Source organism: Schistocerca americana, chromosome 2, assembly GCF_021461395.2.
Source record: "Schistocerca americana isolate TAMUIC-IGC-003095 chromosome 2, iqSchAmer2.1, whole genome shotgun sequence".
In the NCBI taxonomy this organism is placed as follows: Eukaryota; Metazoa; Arthropoda; class Insecta; order Orthoptera; family Acrididae; genus Schistocerca; species Schistocerca americana.
The window spans coordinates 365,736,282-365,758,346 of record NC_060120.1 but is presented as its reverse complement, the minus strand read 5'-3'; the positions used below and the strand labels follow the sequence as shown (position 1 = coordinate 365,758,346).

The following is a 22,065-nucleotide window of genomic DNA, read 5'->3' as shown; positions in this document are numbered from 1 at the left end:
AACAGCCCGTGCAACTGCTTTTCACTTATAATTAAGCAATATCGGCTTGACATGGAGCAACATCATCTAATGAGATGCGCGATCTTCAACGGTTGTGAACACGCATGAACGATCTACGACAGGCAAAGCTGCGAGACAAATATCGATTCATTCAAATGCCAGTCGACAGCTACAAAATGGTTCAAATGGCTCTGAGCACTATAGGACTCAACATCTGAGGTCATCAGTCCCCTAGACCTTAGAACTACTTAAACCTAAGGACATCACACACATCCATGCCCAAGGCAGGATTCAAACCTGCGCCCGTAGCAGCAGCACGGACTGAAGTGCCTACAACCGCTGGGTCACAATGGCCGGCTCGAAAGCTACATTTACGGATAATGAGGGAGGAAGCGAGACACCAGTGTGTCATAGATTGTAGTTTCATAAAAGCTTTATACATGCGACGGCAAAATCGTCCACCCAATTTTAGAACATTATTTGATGAGTACTAACCAATACAAACATAATGACGATGAAGTTACTTGTAACTCGATGTCATTACTCCTAAAACAACACTACATCATCACTTTGGCACTGAATGTAGCTATAAAAAAAAAGCAAACGAGCTACTGAGGAAATACACGGGTATCTATCGCGTAAAAAGCTGAGAAAAGCACAAATGTTACAACTGAACAAAGCGGGTAGAAGAAGCAAAAGAAAAAATTTGTTATCTCTAAAGAAAATGCTAAACCATCAAAATCGGAGGTTAGTCCAACTATAGAGACTGGAAAGAATTTTAATCAGGTTAGTGTGTCCTGCAATTGAAATGTTGAAATTTCAGTAAAATTCAAAAACTGTAATTTTACGAGTTTTATAGCTTGTAAATAATAATCATGGGAACCGTTAGGAAAGCGATAATTGGTTGTAACAACAACAATACACTATAAATTTTAACTTATCTCTCTCTCACACAGACATTGTCTATCTCCCTCCCTCGTGAAGACAACAGTGTTGTTGTAATATCTTTTGCTGGAGAGAGGTCACTGAAAACACAAAACGGTAATTAACAAAAAGTTGAAAATATCACCAAAAACAAATCTCAGGTATTGTTCACATCTGTCAGTTGCCATATTCTTTTCTTTTTTTTTTTAAACAAAAAGTGTCGTTGGCACGAAGTTGATGACATAGGTGCTTAATCTAATTTCGAAAGAATGACGGGCCAAATACTTTTGGAATAAATATCCCAGTGAAGTACAGATAAATTTCAGAAAACCACAGTAAACTAAAATCAGGGTAACAGTAGGATTATAGTCACCGTGGAAGCAGTAGTCCTTGATGTTGTTGTGGTTTTCAGTCCAAAGACTGGTTTCATGCAGCTCTCCATTGTACTCTTTCCTGTGCAAGCTTCTTCCTCTCCGAGTAACTACTACGATTTTTACCCCCCATACTTCCCTCCAGTACTACGCTGGTGATCCCTTGATGCCTCAGAATATGTCCTACCAACCGAGTCCTTCTTTTAGTCAGGTTGTACCACAAATTTCTCTTCTCCCCAATGATATTCAGTACCTCCTCATTAGCTACATGATCTACCCATCTGTTCTTCAGCATTCTTCTGTAGCAACACATGTCAAAAGCTTTTATTCTCTTTTTGTCTAAATTTTTTATCGTACATGTTTCACTTCCATACATGACTACACTCCATACAAATACTTACAGGAAGAAGTTCATGACACTTAAATCTATACTCGACCTAAACAAATATCAATTCTTCAAAAATGCTTTTTTGCCATTGGGAGTTTACATTTTATATCCTCCCTGTTTCTTGCTTCCCAAAAAGCAAAACTCGTCTACTACTTTAAATGTCTCATTTTCTGATCTAATTCCCTCAGCATCACCTTATTTAATTCGACTACATTCCATTATCCTCGTTTTGCTTTTGTTGATGCTCAGCTTATATCCTCCTCCTAAGACACTATCCATTCCGTACAACTACTCTTCCAAGCCCTTTACTGTCTCTGACACAATTACAATGTCATCGGCAAACCTCAAAGCTTCTTTTACACCAAATGGATTTTAATTCCTACTCCAAATTTTTCTTTTGTTTCCTTTACTGCTTGCTCAGTGTACAGATTGAATAACATCGGGAATAGGCAACAACCCTGTCTCACTTCCTTCTCGAACATTGCTTCCCTCTTGTGCCCCTCGAATCTTACAACTGCCATCTCGTTTCTGCACAAATTGTAAATAGCTTTCCGTTCCCTATATTTTATCCCTACCACCTTTGGAATTTGAAAGAGAATATTCAAGTCAACATTGTCAAAAGCTTTCTCTGAGTCTACAAACACTATAAACATAGCTTCATCCTTCCTTAATCTATCTTCTATGAGAATCGTAGGATCAGTACTGCCTCAGGTGTTCCTACATTTCTCCGGAATCCAAACTGATCTTCCCTGAGGTCGGCTTCTACCAGCTTTTCCATTCTTCTATATAGGATTTGTGTTAGTATTTTGCAAACGCGACTTAGTAAACTGACATTTCTGTAATTTTCATACCTGTCAGCGCTTGGTTTCTTTAGAATTGGAACTACTATATTCTTCTTGAAGTCGGAGGGTATTTCACCTGTCTCATACATCATCCTCACAGAGATTGAGGAGTTTTGTCATGGCTGGCTCTCCCAAGGCTATCAGTAGCTCTAACGAAATGTTGTCTACTCCCGAGGTCTTGTTTCGACTTAAGTCTTTCAGTGCTTTGTCAAAGTCTTCGGCCGGCCGGGGTGGCCGAGCGGTTCTAGGCGCTACAGTCTGGAACCGCGCGACCACTACGGTTGCAGGTTCGAATCCTGCCTCGGGCATGGATGTTTGTGATGTCCTTAGGTTAGTTAGGTTTAAGTAGTTCTAAGTTCTAGGGGACTGATGGCCTCAGAAGTTAAGTCCCATAGTTCTCAGAGTCTTTTTTTTTTCAAATTCTTCTCGCAGTATCGTATCTCTCTTCTCATCTTCATCTACGTCCTCTTCCATATCCATAACGTTGCCATGAAGTACATCTCCCATGTATAGACTCCCTGTATACTCCTTCCATCTTCCTGATTCCCCTTCTTTGCTTAGGACTGTTTTTCCATCTGACGTCTTGATATTCAAACAGGTGGTTCCCTTTTTAATTTTCCCCTTTTAATTTCTCTATTCGCAACATCTAAATCCTTACATTTGTCCTCTAGCCATTCCTGCTTAGCCATTTTGCATTTCCTCTCTATTTCATTTTTTAGACATTTTTATTCCCTTTCACCTCCCTCATTTATTGTAATTTTGTACTTTCTCCTTTCATTGATTAAATTTAATAGCTCTTGTGTTGTCCAATGATTTCTACTACCCCTCGTCTTTTTACCTACTTGGTCATCTGCTGCCTTCACTGTTTCATCTCCCAAAGCTACTATTCCTCTTCCTCTGTATGTTCTTGTCAGTCGTTCCCTAATGCTCCCTCTCAAACTCTCTGCAACCTCCGGTGCTTTCAGCTTATCCAGCTCGCATCTACGTGAATTCCTACTTTTTGGCAGTTTCTTCACTTTTAATCTGCAGTTCGTAACCAATAGATTGTGGTCAGAGTCCCTATCTGCCCCTGGAAATGTCTTATAATCTAAAACCTTGTTTCGAAATCTCTGTCTTACCACTATATAATCATTCTGAAACCTCCCGGTGTCTCCAGATCTCTTCCACGTATACAACCTTCTTTCATGCTTCTTAAACCAACTGTTAACTACTATTATGCTCTGTGCAAAATTCTACCAGGCGGATTCCTCTTTCGTTACTTTCCCCTAGTCCATATCCACACACTACTTGTCCTTCTCCTCCTTTTCCTACTATCGAATTCCATTCCTCCACGACTACTAAATTTTTGTCTCCCTTAACAATCTGAATAATTAATTTTATCTCATCATACATTTCCTCACTCTCCTCATCATCTGCGGAGCTAGTTGGCATATAAACTTACACTGCTACGGTGGGTGTGGGCTTCGTGTCTCTCTTGGCTACAATAATGCGTTCACTACGCTGTTCGTAGTAGCTTATCCTTGTTCCTATTTTGTACTCAATATTAAACCTACTCCTTCATTGCCCCTATTTGATTTTGTATATATAACCCTGTATTTACCTGACCAGAAGTCCTGTTCCTCCTGCCACCGAACTTCACTGATTCCACTTTCATATGTTGACTGTGTTGCTGTAATAAAACATAACTGAGTGTTCCAAATATTTCGATCAATATAACTAGAATGGCAGTGGCCTCTCTGCTAAATGTCTTGACTACCAGCCGGATTGCATTTCGTAGCGGACGGCTGTGTCTCAATTGGGGTAGGTGTGCCTACGGCTTGCCTTGGCCGATGGCCGTCATCCACGCCACGCGTTGCGAAAACGCGGGCAGCGCCCCGCCACGCCTGCCGGGTATATAACTGCCGGCCGGACAGTGCATCGCCAGTCCAGCGCTCCACTCAGCGAGAAACTCACCGACATGGCCTGCAAGGTGGGTGCCGCCGGAAGACTGCACTACTTACACCTGCCGACTGTGTTTCCAGTGTCAATACATCAGTGGTGTTACAGTTCCGTCATGTGCTTCGAATTTGACAGCGTATTGCCAGCTGCAATCACAGCAGTGCCGACACAGACGTGAATATGTAGGACTCTGTATAAAGTTGACACGAACATTATGTAGGATTCAGCGCCTTGGACTGGCTGGTCAGTCTGACTGTGTTTTAGATTAGCTAGTGGGGAACAATACGAAATGTGGAAAGGGGATGTGGAACTTTCGGACTCTCGAAGATACCGAGTAGAGAATTCCAAAGGTAAGAAGGAAAGTAGAACATCTCGTCAATGATAGGTCAACTGATATGCAGCATTAGCTCATAATAAACATAAAAGGAGAAAGGAATCGGTCATGGATCCCGTTGAAGGAACTGAAGATGTATTTACTTCAAGCAATAGAGGGAATTTATGGAAAATTTAAATCAGGTTGAATGGAGCAGAACACGAGTCCAAAGTCAAGTGAATACTTTCTCGAAAAAAAAAAAAAAAAAGCACCCTCACGTGGACAAGCACGAGCCTGTTTCCAAAATCTTACCAGATTAAAATCACAGGAGAAACGTTTATGAGCGAAAATAACGAACAGTGGGACTTAAGGACATACTGAAGATTAATGATGGATACAAATTTCAATTTGGATCTACACCACTTTCCTCAGTACGATATATCCTTGAGAGTTAGTCGAGCGCATTATGAGCAGGCTGAGGGGTGCCTAGGTAACTCAGTTATTAAGAAGATACTCTTTGCAAAGAAAGGATACGCATTTCATTCGAACCCCATCACACATCTTTAATGTACTAGGAAATTTCATTATAAAGTCCGTCATGTCTCAATGAGAGTGACATCAGTTTTTGCAACCGTCAAAAAATAAGATTTTTAGAAGATGGGAGTGTTTCTTTCTTCCAAGTAAAGTTCATGGACGGCCAGCACACAACTACAGTTGAAGAGAGATAAATAACGTTAACCATACTAAAACTCTGTTGCGACATTGGACATAGCATGTTCACTGTAAAACCAAATTCTCGTTCGTTTTGCAATACTGTGTCATTAAACTGAAATCGCAGACGTAACAATACTATGTAGCTATTGTGGATTAGAAAGATGTTAAATACAAAAGTAATGCCGTAATGATGATTGTCTTAGTAGACTTCTAATGGTCAAGATGGTATTATACGGCAGCTTCAAAATGGGTCTTCAAAACGCCAATGACTTGCCCTTTTCCATCCATGCTACTTACATATCCATGTAATTACACGTCCTCAACCCGCCAGGTTAGCCGAGAGCGCTAATGCGCTACTTTCGCGACTCAGATACACGCCGCCCACGGATCAAATCCGCCTGGCAAATTACCGACGCCGGCCGGTGTACCGGCCAGCCTGGAAGTGATTTTTAGGTCGTTTTCCACATCCCTCTAGGTGAATACAGGGCTGGACCCGCGTTCCGCCTCAGTTACACGACTCACAGGCATCTGAACTCGTTCGCAGTATTCCATGGATTACACTGGACGCAGACACCTGGGGTACACTAATTCCGTCCCGGGGGTACAGGTGGCAGCAAGAAGGGTATCCAGTCACCACTTAAAATTAACCTGCCAAATCCCTTCCTAACCATGCCGACCCTGTGAAACAGCGGGACAAGGCACCAGCAAAAGAAAGAAAGATAATTACACCTCCTCACTTAGCTTTAAAAACGCCGCTAAAGAACGCACATAGTACTAAGTAAATGTAAAGATTTAATTTATAGACTGCCTCACAAGGAAAAGAAGCTGGACACAATTAACTGACAGATGTCCTGTGTGTTTCAGCTGATCGTCCTCGCCGCCTTCGTGGCCGTCGCCCGTGCCGGCTACCTGGGAGCCCCCGCCGTCGTCGCCCCCGGCCCTGCCATCGCCGCCCGCGCTTACGCCGCCCCCGTGGCCTATGCCGCCCCCGCACTCCACGCTGCTCCTGTGGCGTACGCCGCCCCCGCGCTGCGCGCCGCCCCCTTGGCCGTCGCCCCCGCCGTGAGAGCCGCCCCCGTCGCAGTCGCCGCCCCCGCCGCAGTCGCCGCCGAGTACGACCCCAACCCCCAGTACAGCTACGCTTACAGCGTGCAGGACGCCCTCACCGGTGACTCCAAGAACCAGCAGGAGAGCCGCAGCGGCGACGTCGTCCAGGGCAGCTACAGCCTGGTCGAGCCCGATGGCTCCATCCGCACCGTCGACTACACCGCCGACCCCGTCAACGGCTTCAACGCCGTCGTGCACAGGGAGGCCGCTGCCCACCCCGCCCCCGTCGTCGCCAAGGTGGCCGCCCCCGTCGCCTACGCCGCCCCCGCCGTCGCTAAGATCGCCGCCCCTGTGGCCTACGCCGCCCCGGCCATTGCTAAGTACGCTGCCCCCCTTGCCTATGGCAAGGCCATCCTGGGCTAAGCTGTATAAATAGAATATATTTATTGTGTGTGAATGCGTTTTGTATGCTATCATAAACATAACGAATAAATTCGTTAATAAAAAGAATCCATTATTGTGTTTTACTTCATATGTCTGCTTTCAATGTGCATTAATGTCAGACAATACTACAGTACAGTGGAAGGTACATTTCGCACCCAAAGAGTAATACTACTGGGATTACAAAGTTCCTAAAATATTTTCCTTTGACACATTAACGAGCCGTTCTAGTTTGTCGCTTAGAGCTATTGAAGCGATCACGTAGTGGCTGTTTTCTGCGCGCGTGTCGTTCTCTCAAAGTAAAGCGTCCTCTGGGAGGCGCCGCACGTGCCCAAACCGCCGAAGGGCACAAATTATTTTTGTGGAGGAGGACATACGTTCACATTAACAGCGGCGCAAGCAATCGCTGTGCTCTTCCAGTGTAGAGTCTGAAGCTGAAGATGACGGTCCATCTTTTGCTGCAGCACTGTGTGTCAGTGAAGAAATGAGCGATGATGATGATGAAACTTTTGTTTGTGTGCTGCTTGATGAAGAGGAAAAGAAGAAACCTGGCGGAAAAGGATTCTGGTGAACAATATGCATCTCAAAGGACAGGATCATGTAGAGTTCATACTCTGTTTCCAGATTTCATGGAAGACAATTTATTTTCTGTGTGGTATCATCGAACAGCTTACGAGAAATTTACTTCTGTCCTTGAATTACTCAAGATGGTTCAAATGGCTCTAAGCACTATGGGACTTAACATCGGAGGTCATCAGTCCCCTACTTAAACCTAACTAACCTAAGGACATCACACACATCCATGCCCGAGGCAGGATACGAACCTGCGACCACAGTAGCAGCGCGGTTCCGGACTGAAGCGCCTAGAACAGTTCGGTCACAGCGGCCGGCTTAAGGAAGTTCGTTTTTCCTTCACGTGTCATCTCCACTGAAATGTTTTCTGATGATTCATCAGCAATCTTCACTTCTGTTGCGGATGCTCTGTAACGTACTACTCTTTCTATTTCGATATATTATCACAATATGAAATGTTTTTACCGTTTTCGATAGACTGACGAAGAAATAGTTCAGCTTTGTCTCTCGTATTGTTTTTACTTCTCAAATATTCTCGTAGGGCAGCAGCTGCGAAAAGTTCTTAATTACCTTCTTTTTTCATGCCGCAGGCTTGTATGGTTTCCACAGTATTGCAGCTTGAAGGCGTCTGAATATTACTAAACTCCTTTTTTGTCTTTTCGTTTATGTCGAAGTATTTGAGTGTTTAGTGTTCTTCTCTATAATTTTTTCATGTCCGTGATAAAGCGTTGCCGGTTCTAGGCGCTCAGTCCGGAGCCGCGCGACTGCTACGGTTGCAGGTTCGAATCCTGCCTCGGGCATGGACGTGTGTGATGTCTTTAGGTTAGTTAGGTTTAAGTCGTTCTAAGTTCTAGGGGACTGATGACCACAGATGTTAAGTCCCATAGTGCTCAGAGCCATTTGAACCATTTGAACCATAAAGCGTTGCACGGTTCATTGAAGCTACTACCAAATCCCTGACCCTCCTGTAAATGCTGCCATCTGACTGGTGTCGCAAAGTTCACAACGCGGTATTTGTTTGTGACGTCATCCGCAACAGCCGTACCGGCCAAATGGTTGCCGACACGACACTATTGGCCACGTTCTTCGCTGCTAGACCCACGCGTCGCCGCCTAGAGCAAGCTCTCCAATTGTAGTCGCTGCAGAGGACACACGTCAGTGAGATGCATGCAGCGCATCCCAGTTAGTTCACATAACTATAATGGTATGTTAGTTACTATGACCGAATCTTATCCAAGTATTGCATTAATCTCTAAAAGGGACTAAAAATACAAAATTTTCGTTGAAGACAGAGGTGACGGTCTCGGTGGAGTCGCCTTTGTCATGGATAAAAACATAACCTCCATCCCGGTTATTTCCAGTCAAATAATGCACGTATTTCCAACCCCCGCAATTTCCAGTTAAATAATGCACATAGTGATATTTTATCAGTTAATACTACGCTGAAGGGCCAAACAAACTGGTATAGCCATGTGTATTCAAATACAGAGATATTTAAGCAGGCAACGGCTACATAAGACAACAAGTGCCTGGCGTAGTTCTTAGATCGATTACTGAGTTTAAACGTGGCGTTATAATCGGCACAATAGGACACAGTATCTCAGAGGTAGCGATCAAGTGGGGATTTTCCCGGCGAGCATTTCACGAGTGTGCCGTGAATCTCTGTAATCCGGTAAAACATCAAATCTCCGACATTGCTGGGACCAGAAAAAGATCCTGCAAGAACGGGACCAACGAAGACTGAAGAGAATCCCTCAATCTGACAGAAGTGCATCCCTTCCGCAATTTGCTGCAGATTTCAATGCTGAATCATGAACAAGTGTCAGCGTGCGAAGCATTCAACGAAACATCATCGATGTGAGCTTTCGGAGCAGAAGGCCCACTCGTGTACACCTGATGACTGCACGACGCAAAGCTTTACGCCTCGCCTGGGCCCGTCAACACCGACATTGGACTCTTTCTTCATGACTGGAAACATGTTGCCTGGTCGGACGAGTCTCATTTCATAATCTATCGAGCGCATGGACCTGTACGGGTATGGAGACAACCTCATGAATCCATGGACCTTGCATGGCAGCAGGGAATTGTTCAAGCTGGTGTAGGCTCTGTAATGATGTGAGGCGTGTGCAGTTGGAGTGATATGGGACCCATGATACGTCTAGATACGACTCTGACAGGTGACATTTACGTAGGCATCCTGTCTGATCACCTGCATCCATTCTTGCCCATGGTGCATTCCGACGGACATGACCAATTCCAGTAGGACAATGCGACACCCCACACGTCCAGAATTGCTACAGAGTGGCTCCAGGAACACTCTTTTGAGTTTAAACACTTCCGCTGGCCACCAGACTTCCCAGACACGAATACTATAGAGTACATCTGGGATGCCTTGCAACGTCCTGTTCATAAGAGATCTCCACCCCCTCGTACTCTTACGGATTTATGGACAGCCCTGCAGGATTAATGTTGTCAGTTCCCTCCAGCACTATTTCAGACGTTAGTCGAGTCCATGCCACATTGTGCTGCTGCACTTCTGCGTGATTGCAGGTGTACTTTTTTTTTTTTTTTTTTGTTGGTCATCAGTCTGCTGACTGGTTTGATGCGGCCCGCCACGAATTCCTTTCCTGTGCTAACCTCTTCATCTCAGAGTAGCACTTGCAACCTACGTCCGCAATTATTTACTTGACGTATTCCAATCTCTGTCTTCCTCTGCAGTTTTTGCCCTCTACAGCTCCCTCTAGTACCATGGAAGTCATTCCCTCATGTCTTAGCAGATGTCCTACCATCCTGTCCCTTCTCCTTATCAGTGTTTTCAACATATTCCTTTACTCTCCGATTCTGCGTAGAACCTCCTCATTCCTTACCTTATCAGTCCACCTAATTTTCAACATTCATCTATAGCAGCACATCTCAAATGCTTCGATTCTCTTCTGTTCCGGTTTTCCCACAGTCCATGTTTCACTACCATACAATGCTGTACTCCAGACGTACATCCTCAGAAATTTCTTCCTCAAATTAAGGCCGGTATTTGATATTAGTAGACTTCCCTTGGCCAGAAATACCTTTTTTGTCATAGAGAGTCTGCTTTTGATGTCCTCCTTGCTCCGTCCGTCATTGGTTGTTTTACTGCCTAGGTAGCAGAATTCCTTAACTTCATTGACTTCGTGACCATCAATCCTTATGTTAAGTTTCTCGCTGTTCTCATTTCTACTACTTCTCATTACCTTCGTCTTTCTCCGATTTACTCTCAAACCATACTGTGTACTCATTAGACTGTTCATTCCGTTCAGCAGATCATTTAATTCTTCTTCACTTTCACTCAGGATAGCAATGTCATCAGCGAATCGTATCATTGATATCCCTTCACCTTGTATTTTAATTCCACCCCTGAACCTTTCTTTTATTTCCATCATTGCTTCCTCGATGTACAGATTGAAGAGTAGGGGCGAAAGGCTACAGCCTTGTCTTACACCCTTCCTAATACGAGCATTTCGTTCTTGATCGTCCACTCTTATTATTCCCTCCTGGTTGTTGTACATATTGTATACGACCCGTCTCTCCCTATAGCTTAGCCCTACTTTTTTCAGAATCTCGAACAGCTTGCACCATTTTATATTGTCGAACGCTTTTTCCAGGTCGACAAATCCTATGAAAGTGTCCTGATTTTTCTTTAGCCTTGCTTCCATTATTAGTCGTAACGTCAGAATTGCCTCTCTCGTCCCTTTACTTTTCCTAAAGCCGAACTGATCGTCACCTAGCGCATTCTCAATTTTCTTTTCCATTCTTCTGTATATTATTCTTGTAAGCAGCTTCGATGCATGAGCTGTTAAGCTGATTGTACGATAATTCTCGCACTTGTCAGCTCTTGCCGTCCTCGGAATTGTGTGGATGATGCTTTTCCGAAAGTAAGATCGTATGTCGCCAGACTCATATATTCTACACACCAACGTGAATAGTCGTTTTGTTGCCACTTCCCCCAATGATTTTAGAAATTCTGATGGAATGTTACCTACCCCTTCTGCCTTATTTGACCGTAAGTCCTCCAAAGCTCTTTTAAATTCCGATTCTAATACTGGACCCCCTATCTCTTCTAAATCGACTCCTGTTTTTTCTTCTATCACATCAGACAAATCTTCACCCTCATAGAGGCTTTCAATTTACTCTTTCCACCTATCTGCTCTCTCCTCTAGACGGTATTAGGCAGATGTACCAGTTTCTTTGGATCTTCATTGTATGAACTAACAAGATATCACGAATATTACGGTCATATATTGTTCTCCTCACAGACACCTTTCTGAAGGCACTTGGATCGCCTGTTCAAGCAGTTCCCGAATAATTCCTATTACGTAACTATGTAAACCGACATAATGGTCTGTGGGACGATCGTATAAATGTAGTGGGATCGGGCAAGAAACTTCCATTGGTCGTTCTATCTAGTTCTGTTTAACACGAAACACACTACAAGATTCGGTACTCCATTTAAACAGAAATCCTCCCCTGACAATGACGTCACGTTAGTATCTCCTACTTCATCTCTGAAACGCTGGTGCATGCAGCTTTCTGACACCTAACTGAGCAACTGTCTGGTAATAAAAGTTTCTTTGACTCATCCTGTTTTCCATCAGCATGGTCGTGCAAGTGACGGTAGAGCCGAGAAACTGTAAACACCTTTTGCTTTTCAAATTTCTTCGCATGGTTTTCAACGGTACGTAGTGGCTACACCCAGCATATCAAAACAAAAATTGCGGTCGCGCTACACTCTATAGGGACCTAATCACGTTCAAGGGCGATGGAGCCTCGCGACGTCCAGAGTGAAGAGTTTAATCGCCCATGGGGTGTCAGCAGTGTGGAATATTGTCTAGAATGTTTTTCTGTTGTTCATCGCACTGCGAACTGTAGTTTTCGATCGCCCAACGGAAGGAATGGTTTCTTGGCGCCCTTTTGGCCTCCTCCTCATAGGTTTTCGTGTTAATTCTGAGTGTCGGTGTGTCTGAAATGTTTTCCTCTGCCACCCATAAGGAAATGGCGTCATTAAAACTCTAATCGTCGAAGTTTTTACTTCCATCACGGAGACGTCGAAAGAAGGGATGAAATGTGGGGAAGAGGGGGTGTGACGAGCTTCCCACGCTGCGACACTTCCACGGTGGTGTGAGGCTGAATGGTGGTATAATTTGTTGCCAATGTGATATCATTAACCCGTATGAACTTTTTTTCCTCTCATGTGTCGACACATAGCTATTTGAACCGTCGCCGAACCCGAGGGAGACGTCGCAGGGCGCTACTCCATTGCAACATTACAGAGGAAGGTTGTTGGCATCTTTGAGCTAATTTCTGCGTCGCAATCGGAGACAGTTACAGGGTTTCGAAAAAATGACCTTTTAATTTTGTTGAATAGTGTACTTACGAGTACTACAAACATACGTATATGACGAGTACACAGATTGCAAACGAAGGAGATTCGAATTAGCAGCAAGCTGTCATACTCTGAACTGATACATCAACAAATATTGAAATGTTCAAATCTCGCATAGACAATGGAGGAACGTGAAGAGATATCTCTGTAAACAATCACAGACTAGCTCGCTATAGTCTTCCGAAACTGTTACAGAAGAGACGACGTGAACTACTGAAAACATCATCTGTAAATAGTTAAAACGTACTGCTCTGACTCGCTGATTGACTGTCATCTATGGGTATTAGTAAAGTGGGCAAGTTGCAACGAGCTGATCAGATGCATGCGTAAATACTAAAAACATATGGGTCTTGACGTGGAATCAGATAGGTTCATCATCACTCTATGGTTGTTCGCTCATGATGCTGTAGGCTATAGCGAAGTATCGTCGCTGGATAAACGTAATGAAATGTAGAATGATTTAAAAGGTACCCCCATTTGATGCACTGGATAACAGCTCTATTTATGAGTACTTCCATACCCAAAAGTATGTGAACGGCTTGAATTGCGTTCCACCTGATATGTGTGCGATCCGCATAACGTATCTTTTTTTTGGGACAACTTATCTCTTCGCGGTACAGTCCCTTCACTATGCAAAATGGTTACCACAAGAAACACTGTGGCAATCAGTCCTGACGTAAATTAAAATCACAGTATTTCAAATATTAGGAAACAGGTTATTAGAAGTAGGACGGCTCTTAACACTTGTAAACTTAACTTTATTACAGTTACTGTCATTTGAAAAGTATTACTTTCATTACAATCTGAAACAGCTGACTATCACGTAAATCATTCAGTAATCCTTTTTTTTTTTTAAAAAAAAAAGAAACATTTTGAGAACGTGAGCAGTTACTTGTACGCATGTTTGAACTTTAAATGACGTGACTAAAGTTTTTGTCCTGGATCTATACTCAAACCCATCACCTATAGCCAAAGCTAACCAAGCAAAGCTTTCGTGCATGATCAAGACTCAATCACTGCAACGATCGTCTTTGCTAACTAGGAACAAAGAGACGTGAAATACTAAAGTGTTTACAAGTATCAGTTAGCCAGTATGAACCTGAAAACAAAAGGCGACAATGTTTGCACTGAACCGCGAATCCCATGAAGACCACGAAAGATGTTCAGTATAGTTTCACTTACAATTAACAAGGCGAGGGCTTGTTGGACATGGAAATGCAATGCTGTAAAGTTTTGTGATGGAGATTCGAACCGGATGGCTGGTCGGATTGTTTACTTAGTGAAATCACGTGTCAGGTACAGAATATTTTCAGCGGTGGCCTTACCACAGGTGAAGGACGTCCGTTAGTGCCTGTTAAAAAAATTGAAGCCTGAAGTGGGAATCGAAGCCATCTTTTGGACAATCAAACTATGTCTGCCGCTGAAGGATTTTTTTTCCTCAGAAACATCTTAAGCAACAACGTTCACAAATTTCCGCACAGGAAAAGCTCATTGACCAGATGAACATTATGTAACACATAGGGGTACGGTTGTGTTAAAATCTCGAAGCTTTTACCGAACGAAGGTTGTTTTCATCCTCAAACCTAGGCGTATAATATGGAGGTAAGAATTTTAATTTGTCTTCTGCCGACGACATTCTCAATGAATTTAATGAATTTCTAGCTACTCTGATTGTTGTCTGCGACATTGAATTTCGCCAAGTGTTGTAACGTCTCAGAGCGGAAGTCTATACAAATGCGTCAAAGCTCTTCACCCTTGTAGTCGTGAGAATCAACTCTTTCTAGCTGTATATTAACTGCTGCACTAATTACAAGTTAAATAACCAAGGGCTCATTCTCTACGTGATGGACGCCACGTGTCCAGTGACCAGTGAATGTGATGACAGACGTCTTTTGGCGAAGATAGTCTCTTCTTCGTTTACTGTGGTCAGGGACAAATTCCTGTCAGTTTAAGAACCGTGGATTTTACCATCGGAGAGATGATTTGAGCATCTTCAGTTTGACTGCATATAGGAAGATCGCCGGCACGCATTTCACAGACAGTCGTAAGTTGCAGGGTCGATCGTGGTCCCCTGGTTTGGAGAAAAGTGGAAGATCTAAACCAGAAGCTCAGACGATTCTGCGACGGTATCGGATGTGAATTTCTAGAACTCCCCTATCGAGTGCAGAGTTGTACGTTTCCCCTTAATAGGACAGGCTTGCGCTACACGCAGGAAGCGACTACTAGGGTAAGGGTAGCACAGTACATGTGAAGTGCACATGAGGGTTTTTTAGGTTAGAGGAATCCTCGCCCCCCCCCCCCTCTCTCCTTGGGATCACAGATGAATTGCCTGGCTAAATCGATGATACATCAGCTGCATTATTCTCAGATAATCTTAATAAAAGGTTAATAAAATTGTGTTAGTAAGCTGCAGGAGCGTCCGTGGTAAGGTCTCAGAATTAGTATCGCTAATTGAAGATTATAATATCCATGAAGCATTAGGAATAGAAAGTTGGTTGAAACCTGAAGTGAATAGCAACGAAAACCTAAATTCAAAATGGTTCAAATGCCTCTGAGCACTATGGGACTAAACTTCTCAGGTCATCAGTCCCCTAGAACTTAGAACTACTTAAACCTAACTAACCGAAGGACAATCTTTTTCCGTTGTCGACGTACGATGATTTGTAGTGGCTTTAAGTGTAGGACGTAAAATTCGCTATTACAAAGTACGTGAACTGAATTCGTGGAAACGGTTTAAAGTGAATCGAATGAAAAAGACAAATTCATTACGCTCGCCACTTATAAGTTTCAGAATTGTGTGTATCGGTTCAGCTTTGTCTCTCGTATTGTTTTTACTTCTCAAATATTCTCGTAGGGCAGCAGCTGCGAAAAGTTCTTCATTACCTTCTTTTTTCATGCAGCAGGTTGTATGGTTCCCACAGTTCAAATGGTTGAAATGGCTCTGAGCAGTATGGAACTTCTAAGGTCATCAGTCCCCTAGAACTTCGAACTACTTAAACCTAATTAACCTTAGGACATCACACACATCCATGCCCGAGGCAGGATTCGAACCTGCGACCGTAGCAGTCGCGCGGTTCCAGACTGTAGCGCCTAGAACCGCGCGGCCACTCCGGCCGGCACCTAAATTCAGATTGGAATATTTATCATAAGGATAGGTTAGTCGCCAGTAGTGCCAGGGTACTTACTGCAGCAAGGAATTCGATAATATCCAGCAAGGTTATCACAGATTTCGAATGTTAATCAATTTGGGTGAAGTTAAGTATAAAAGGTGGGTCAAAAACGATAATCTGATGCTTTTATAGACCACCTGCGTGAGGAGCTGTAGTGGTAGAGTGGTTGAAAAATAACTTGCAGAATATCACGAATAAGTTTCGTTGTCATGCTGTTGTAATGGGGAGGGGGAGGGGGATGACTTCAGCTTACCAGGCAGAGACTGGGAGAGTCATGCTGTCAAAACTGGCCCAGATATAAAGATTCATGTGATATTATTCTGAATGTCTTGTTCGAAAATACAACGAGCAGATAGAGAACCAACTTGAAAAGGTAACTTCTTAGACCTCCTAGCAACAAACAGACCTGAACTCTTAATCATTTAACGTAGAGGAGGGTATCAGTGACCATTAGCCTGTGGTAGCATCTGTGACTACGGATATTACAAGGAAGGCCAAGAAAGGTAGAAAAATGATTACGCTTAGCAGGAATGACAGGATACAAATCGCAGAGTCTGTGTGTAATCAACATCAAATATTCAGTGCTGAGGACGAAGATGTGGAGCACAAATGGAAAATATTCGAAAGCATGTTCAGTATGCGTTAGACATGCATATTCTGTGCAAGGTCTTAAGGGATGGGAAAGACGCACAGTGGTTTAATAGCCGTGCTAGAAACTACTACGCAAACAAAGAGAGCTTCATCACAGATTCAAGACAGGTCAAAACCTAGCGAAAATAAGCATAAGGAGAGCAATGAGAGGGACCGATGGCCGTTGTAGTCTGGTCCCTTCAACCCCGCAAACCAACCAACCAGAACAATGAGAGAAACTTTTAATGTCTTTGAAAATAAAATTTTGTCAACCGAACTGACTAAAAACCCTGAGAGGTTTTGGTCCTACGTAAAATTAGTAAACGGTTTAAAATCATCTATTTAGTCACACAGTGATCATAACGGCACCGAAACGGAAATCGACGAGAGAAGGTCAAAATACTGATTTCGGTCTTCCGAAACTGTTTCACCGCGGAAGGTGGTAACACGGTCTCTCATTTCAAACATCGTACGAACTTCTGAATAGCAGATATTGAGATAACTGAGAGCGGAATAGAAAAATAACTACTTTGTAGTGGCCAGGCATCAGGACCAGATAAGATACCTGTAAGAATATGCAGAGATTATGCGAAAGAATTTGCTTCCCTTCTAGCCTCAGTTCATCGTAGGTCGATGGAGCAACGAAGGATATCTACTGACTGGAAAAAAGCGCAGGTCATTCAAGTTTTCAAGAAGGGTTGTAGGATAGATGCAATTAATTATAGGCCCATATCGTTGACGTCAGTCTGTTGTACCATTGTCAAATATGTTTTATGCTCATGTGTAATGACGTTTCGGGAGAACGAAAATCTCCTCTATAAAAACCAACATCGATTCTGCATACAGAGAACTTGCGAAACGCAGCCCGCTCGGTTCCTGCTTGACATCCACAGCTCTATAAACATCGGCGCTACGGCCGATGCCAGTTCGTCGACTTCAGGAGGGGACTTGACGCCTTGACGCCATCCCGCACGACCGTTTAGTGAAAATAATAATGAAAAGAAAATACCAGCTCACCGAGTGTCGGACCAGATTTGCGAATGGATTTATGACTCCCTTGCAGATAGAACTCAAAAGGCCGGTGTTAACGTAACAAAATGGACAGATGTGAAGGTAATTTCTGGGGTACCTCAAGGAAGTGTGAACGAACCGTTACTATTTACAGTGTATGTAGAATGCTTCGGAATCTCTTTAAGAGTGTTCGCAGATGATATCGTTGTCTACAAGAAGGTAGCAATGCGAGGAGACACTAACGATTTGTAGAGGATCGATGAATGGTGCAGTGACTGGCAGTTGACCTTGAACGTAAATAAATGCAACATATTGTGCATATATAGAAAAAGAAATTCACTATTGTGAAACTACAGTATTGATGACAAATTACTGGAAACAGTAACCACCGTAAAATATCTAGGACTATCTAACAAAAGCAACCGTAAGTGGAATGACCACATAAGACAAATAGTAGGATAAGCAGACGCCACCCAGTGATTCAGAATAAGAAGTTTAAGGAAAAGTAATTCATACATTAAAGAAGTAGTTTTCAAGGCGCTTGTTCGATCGATTCTTGAGTACTATTCATCAATGTGGGATCCTTACCAGGTAGAAGAAACACACACACACACACACACACACACACACACACACACACACACAGAGAGAGAGAGAGAGAGAGAGAGAGAGAGAGGGAGGGAGGGAGAGGGAGAGAGAGAGAGAGAGAGAGAGAGAGAGAGAGAAGATCCGAGAGCGTTACAGGGAACACTCAAGTGGCAGACGCTACGCGGGAGGTGTTCTGCACCACCGAGAAGTTTACAATTGGAATTTCGCAAGAAACTTTCCGGGAAGAGTTGGACAAAATATTATTTCTTCCCATGTATATGTCCTGAAATGACAACAACGAAAAAATTCGAGAAATTAGAGCTGAAACAGAGGATTACAGACAGTCACCCCCACGTACCATTCGCGAATGGAAGAGGAAGGGGGATCAGTTAGTGGTACCGGAAGTACCCTCTGTCACACAACGTCAGATGGCTTGCGAAGTATTGATGTGTATGTAGACTGGCTATGACTCTACTAGTCTTTCCGATGAGCAAGACATTAGGCCAGTGTCCAGCATCTCTGAGAGAATAAGTAGCATTGTATGAAGGCTTTCACGACCGGATGACATATCTTCTGGTAAACCTTCCGGGATGTAAGGTCGTGGTCCATGAAACTCTTCAGCTCCTAACGTTTCGTCCACAGCTGCGCTGGACATCTTCAGAGGGGTGTTTCTCCTCCGGTGAGTCTTGCCGACTCACCGGAGGAGAAACACCCCTCTGAAGATGTCCAGCGCAGCTCTGGACGAAACGTTAGGAGCTGAAGAGTTTCATGGACCACGACCTTACATCCCGGAAGGTTTACCAGAAGAATAACTAGCATTGTCAGCGGAGAGGCTTATCGTAGTACTGTGTGCTGGACTCGATAATGAAGACGATTGTTGAGATACTGTACTCCACAGAGTATATCTTTCAGGTATCAATAAAAAAAGCATTAAACTGTTAATATGAGTCTTTTCAAATATGCATCCATTCATTTCCCAAAAGCTCTACCTTCTCGAAGAATCGTTCTATCTTTATTTTCAAATGTTCAAATGTGTGTGGATTCCTAAGGGATCATCGGTCCCTAGACTTACACAGTAATTAAACTAACTTAAACTAATTTATGCTAAGAACAGCACACACCCATGCCCGAGGGAGGACTCGAACCTCTGGCGAGAACGGCCGTGAAGTCCGTGACCTGGCGCCTCAAACAGCGCGGCCACTGAGCGCGGTACTATTTTTATTTTATTTATTTGTTTATGTAGCGTGATCTCATTAAGGCCACCACGCCCTTTCTTAAATCGGATCAAGGTTTCAGATACACCATTTTTAGGTAATGGTTTCCTGAGAAATAACAGTTTTAATAAGACACTAGGGTGGAGATTCAAAAATGTTCCGTCTGAACTGACAGGAGGCTTCTTGTTTACCGCGTAGAGTGAAACCGAGCATTCTCGTGCAGAAACACGTCACCATTACTCGAGAGATGCGTCTTTTTTCTCATTTTTCTGTCTAACGATGGGCTTCAGAACTGATTGTCTCTCCCTTTCCGTAATATGCAGTATATTCTCTTAGGGTCTATAAAGGCACATTTGCATGCCGAGCGTGAGTTTCCTCGGAAACGCGAGATATTAATTAAATAAATAATCAGTGACAAATAAATAAAGCCTATGGCACACAACTGCAGCGCTGTGTCGCTGATAAAACAAAAGTACATTTACGTTACTCGTATGTTTGATTAAGAAGAGCTCTCGTTGATGTGGTGCGAGAAGCACGTATTTTAGTTTATTGTCTGGCACACCGCCATATTTCATGATATAGAAAATTACTGCGAGTTGCAACCATACTAGGCACTCGATTCTGTAAAGAATTTATATTTATAAAAGTAAGTAGGATTATGAACTGTAGGCTTATTCATTGAATATATCTGATTTAACTAACTGTGTAATTTTTTGTTTAGTAGACAATCACCTCTGTACGACGTTTTGGCATGGCTGGCAAATTATTGTAATATTGAGATTTAGTTTATGAGTCCGCACCTACCGCAGCAGTCTTTGGAAACGATTTAATTACGAAGTCCGATTATTTCAGTTTTATTTCACGGTCAACTACGAGTAACATTGCCTTTACGAAAAAGCCATTGTCAAGCGTCTGATACCGAATAATCAAAACCTGACGACTCATAGGAGAGCCAATCATACAGATAAAAATAATTAATATTTCATTTTATTTTATTTTATTTTATTTATTTTATATTGGCGACTGCGTGTCGGACTTGTTATTTTGTCATTTGTTACATTGTTCTCTTTGTTTCATGTGAAAAATCAACCTTCTGGTCCTGGACTTGACTATATGAGAAATAAAAAAATCAGAAGATATTTGCCAATTATAAAATTTTGCGGGAAGACGCAAAGAAGCTTCCAGCAAAATAAGGTAAGACGCAGCATCTTTGCATTAGCAGGCTTGACCAGACGTATAATTCAGTGTATTAGCTTTTCAGTAAAATTCTGTAGTGTTTCTTTTCCGCATAACAGTTTCAGTGATAAATTCCATTCTCAGTATTTTTTCCTTAAACAATAACGTATGCAACAATACCAATACACGAGTGTACAATATGGCCGACTTCTGTACGATATCATGTAACATGGCCAGCAGCCATTACCAATAATCTCAAATTCAGTTTATATTTTTAAATTAACAGACAGCCATTGTTGCTACGACCGATTCATACTCAACTGTATTTTATTTTAAAATCAGTGTCAAATATTTTCTTGAAACATATATCACGTGTGGCATGGTAATAACTAGAAAACAATACGCAAAAATGGAACAGCAAAGACGTACTATTCAGACGCAATCCGACTCGGACGAGAGGCAAATGTTAGAAAATGACTTTACGACAGCAACCGGTAGTGACGATTCATCAAACATTGACGCGAGTGTTGACGAAAATTTTGACAATAGGCCTTCCACCACAAAAATTTCAAAGTCTCAATCAGAGCCCATGTTAATGCATGACGTCACGTCTAATGACGCGGCGGGGGCAGAGACCTTGCAAACGGTAAACATTGCCGACATGTTACAAATGCTAATGAAGCAAAACGTCGAAAACATGGCAACCTTACAGATGCAAAATGAACAGTTAAAGACACAAAATGACGGAATCAAATCTGATCTCATAGCACTCAAGACAGCTAATGACACTTTATGTAAGCGTGTGGAACTTATAGACGCCACACTGACAAAACAGATGACTGAACTCAGTACGAAATTTTCCAAGCTTAATACGAGACAAGAAAAGACTACAAATGACGTAGCACTTTTACAGACACAATTAAAAAACCTTAATGTCACGTGTGAAGCTCTTACTGAACAAATTCAAACATATCCTTCAGTACACGACAACCTTGAAAAACGAATTACTGACGTGCAGAATAAATTTGACGGTGTTGAACAACACCTGACTGACATCTTACAATCTGATGCCACAGCTCATTTTCAAAATTTTAATAAAGAATTTCATGATTGGGTAGAGAACAAAGACAAACATTTTGATAGATGCATACGTGAAAATTTACCAACAATTGTGCACGACTCCGTAGCGGAATACATCACTAATAACAAACAGCTGATTAGTGACGCAGTACAATCCGTCACTGCACCCATGAGACAATTCACCGATCAACCACAGTCTGAATGTAACGAAAATATCAGTCAAAATGTA

General features: G+C 42.8%; 1 protein-coding gene across 1 annotated transcript; it reads left to right on the top strand.

The window, feature by feature from the left end:
* The first annotated feature begins 4,467 nt into the window (after nt 1-4,467).
* Nucleotides 4,468-6,960, top strand: LOC124595436 (cuticle protein 21-like). The gene is made up of 2 exons (XM_047134177.1): nt 4,468-4,494; nt 6,355-6,960. Exons 1-2 carry the CDS (start codon nt 4,483-4,485, stop codon nt 6,958-6,960), a joined length of 618 nt encoding a protein of 205 aa, XP_046990133.1. The 5' UTR covers nt 4,468-4,482.
* Nucleotides 6,961-22,065: the final 15,105 nt, after the last annotated feature.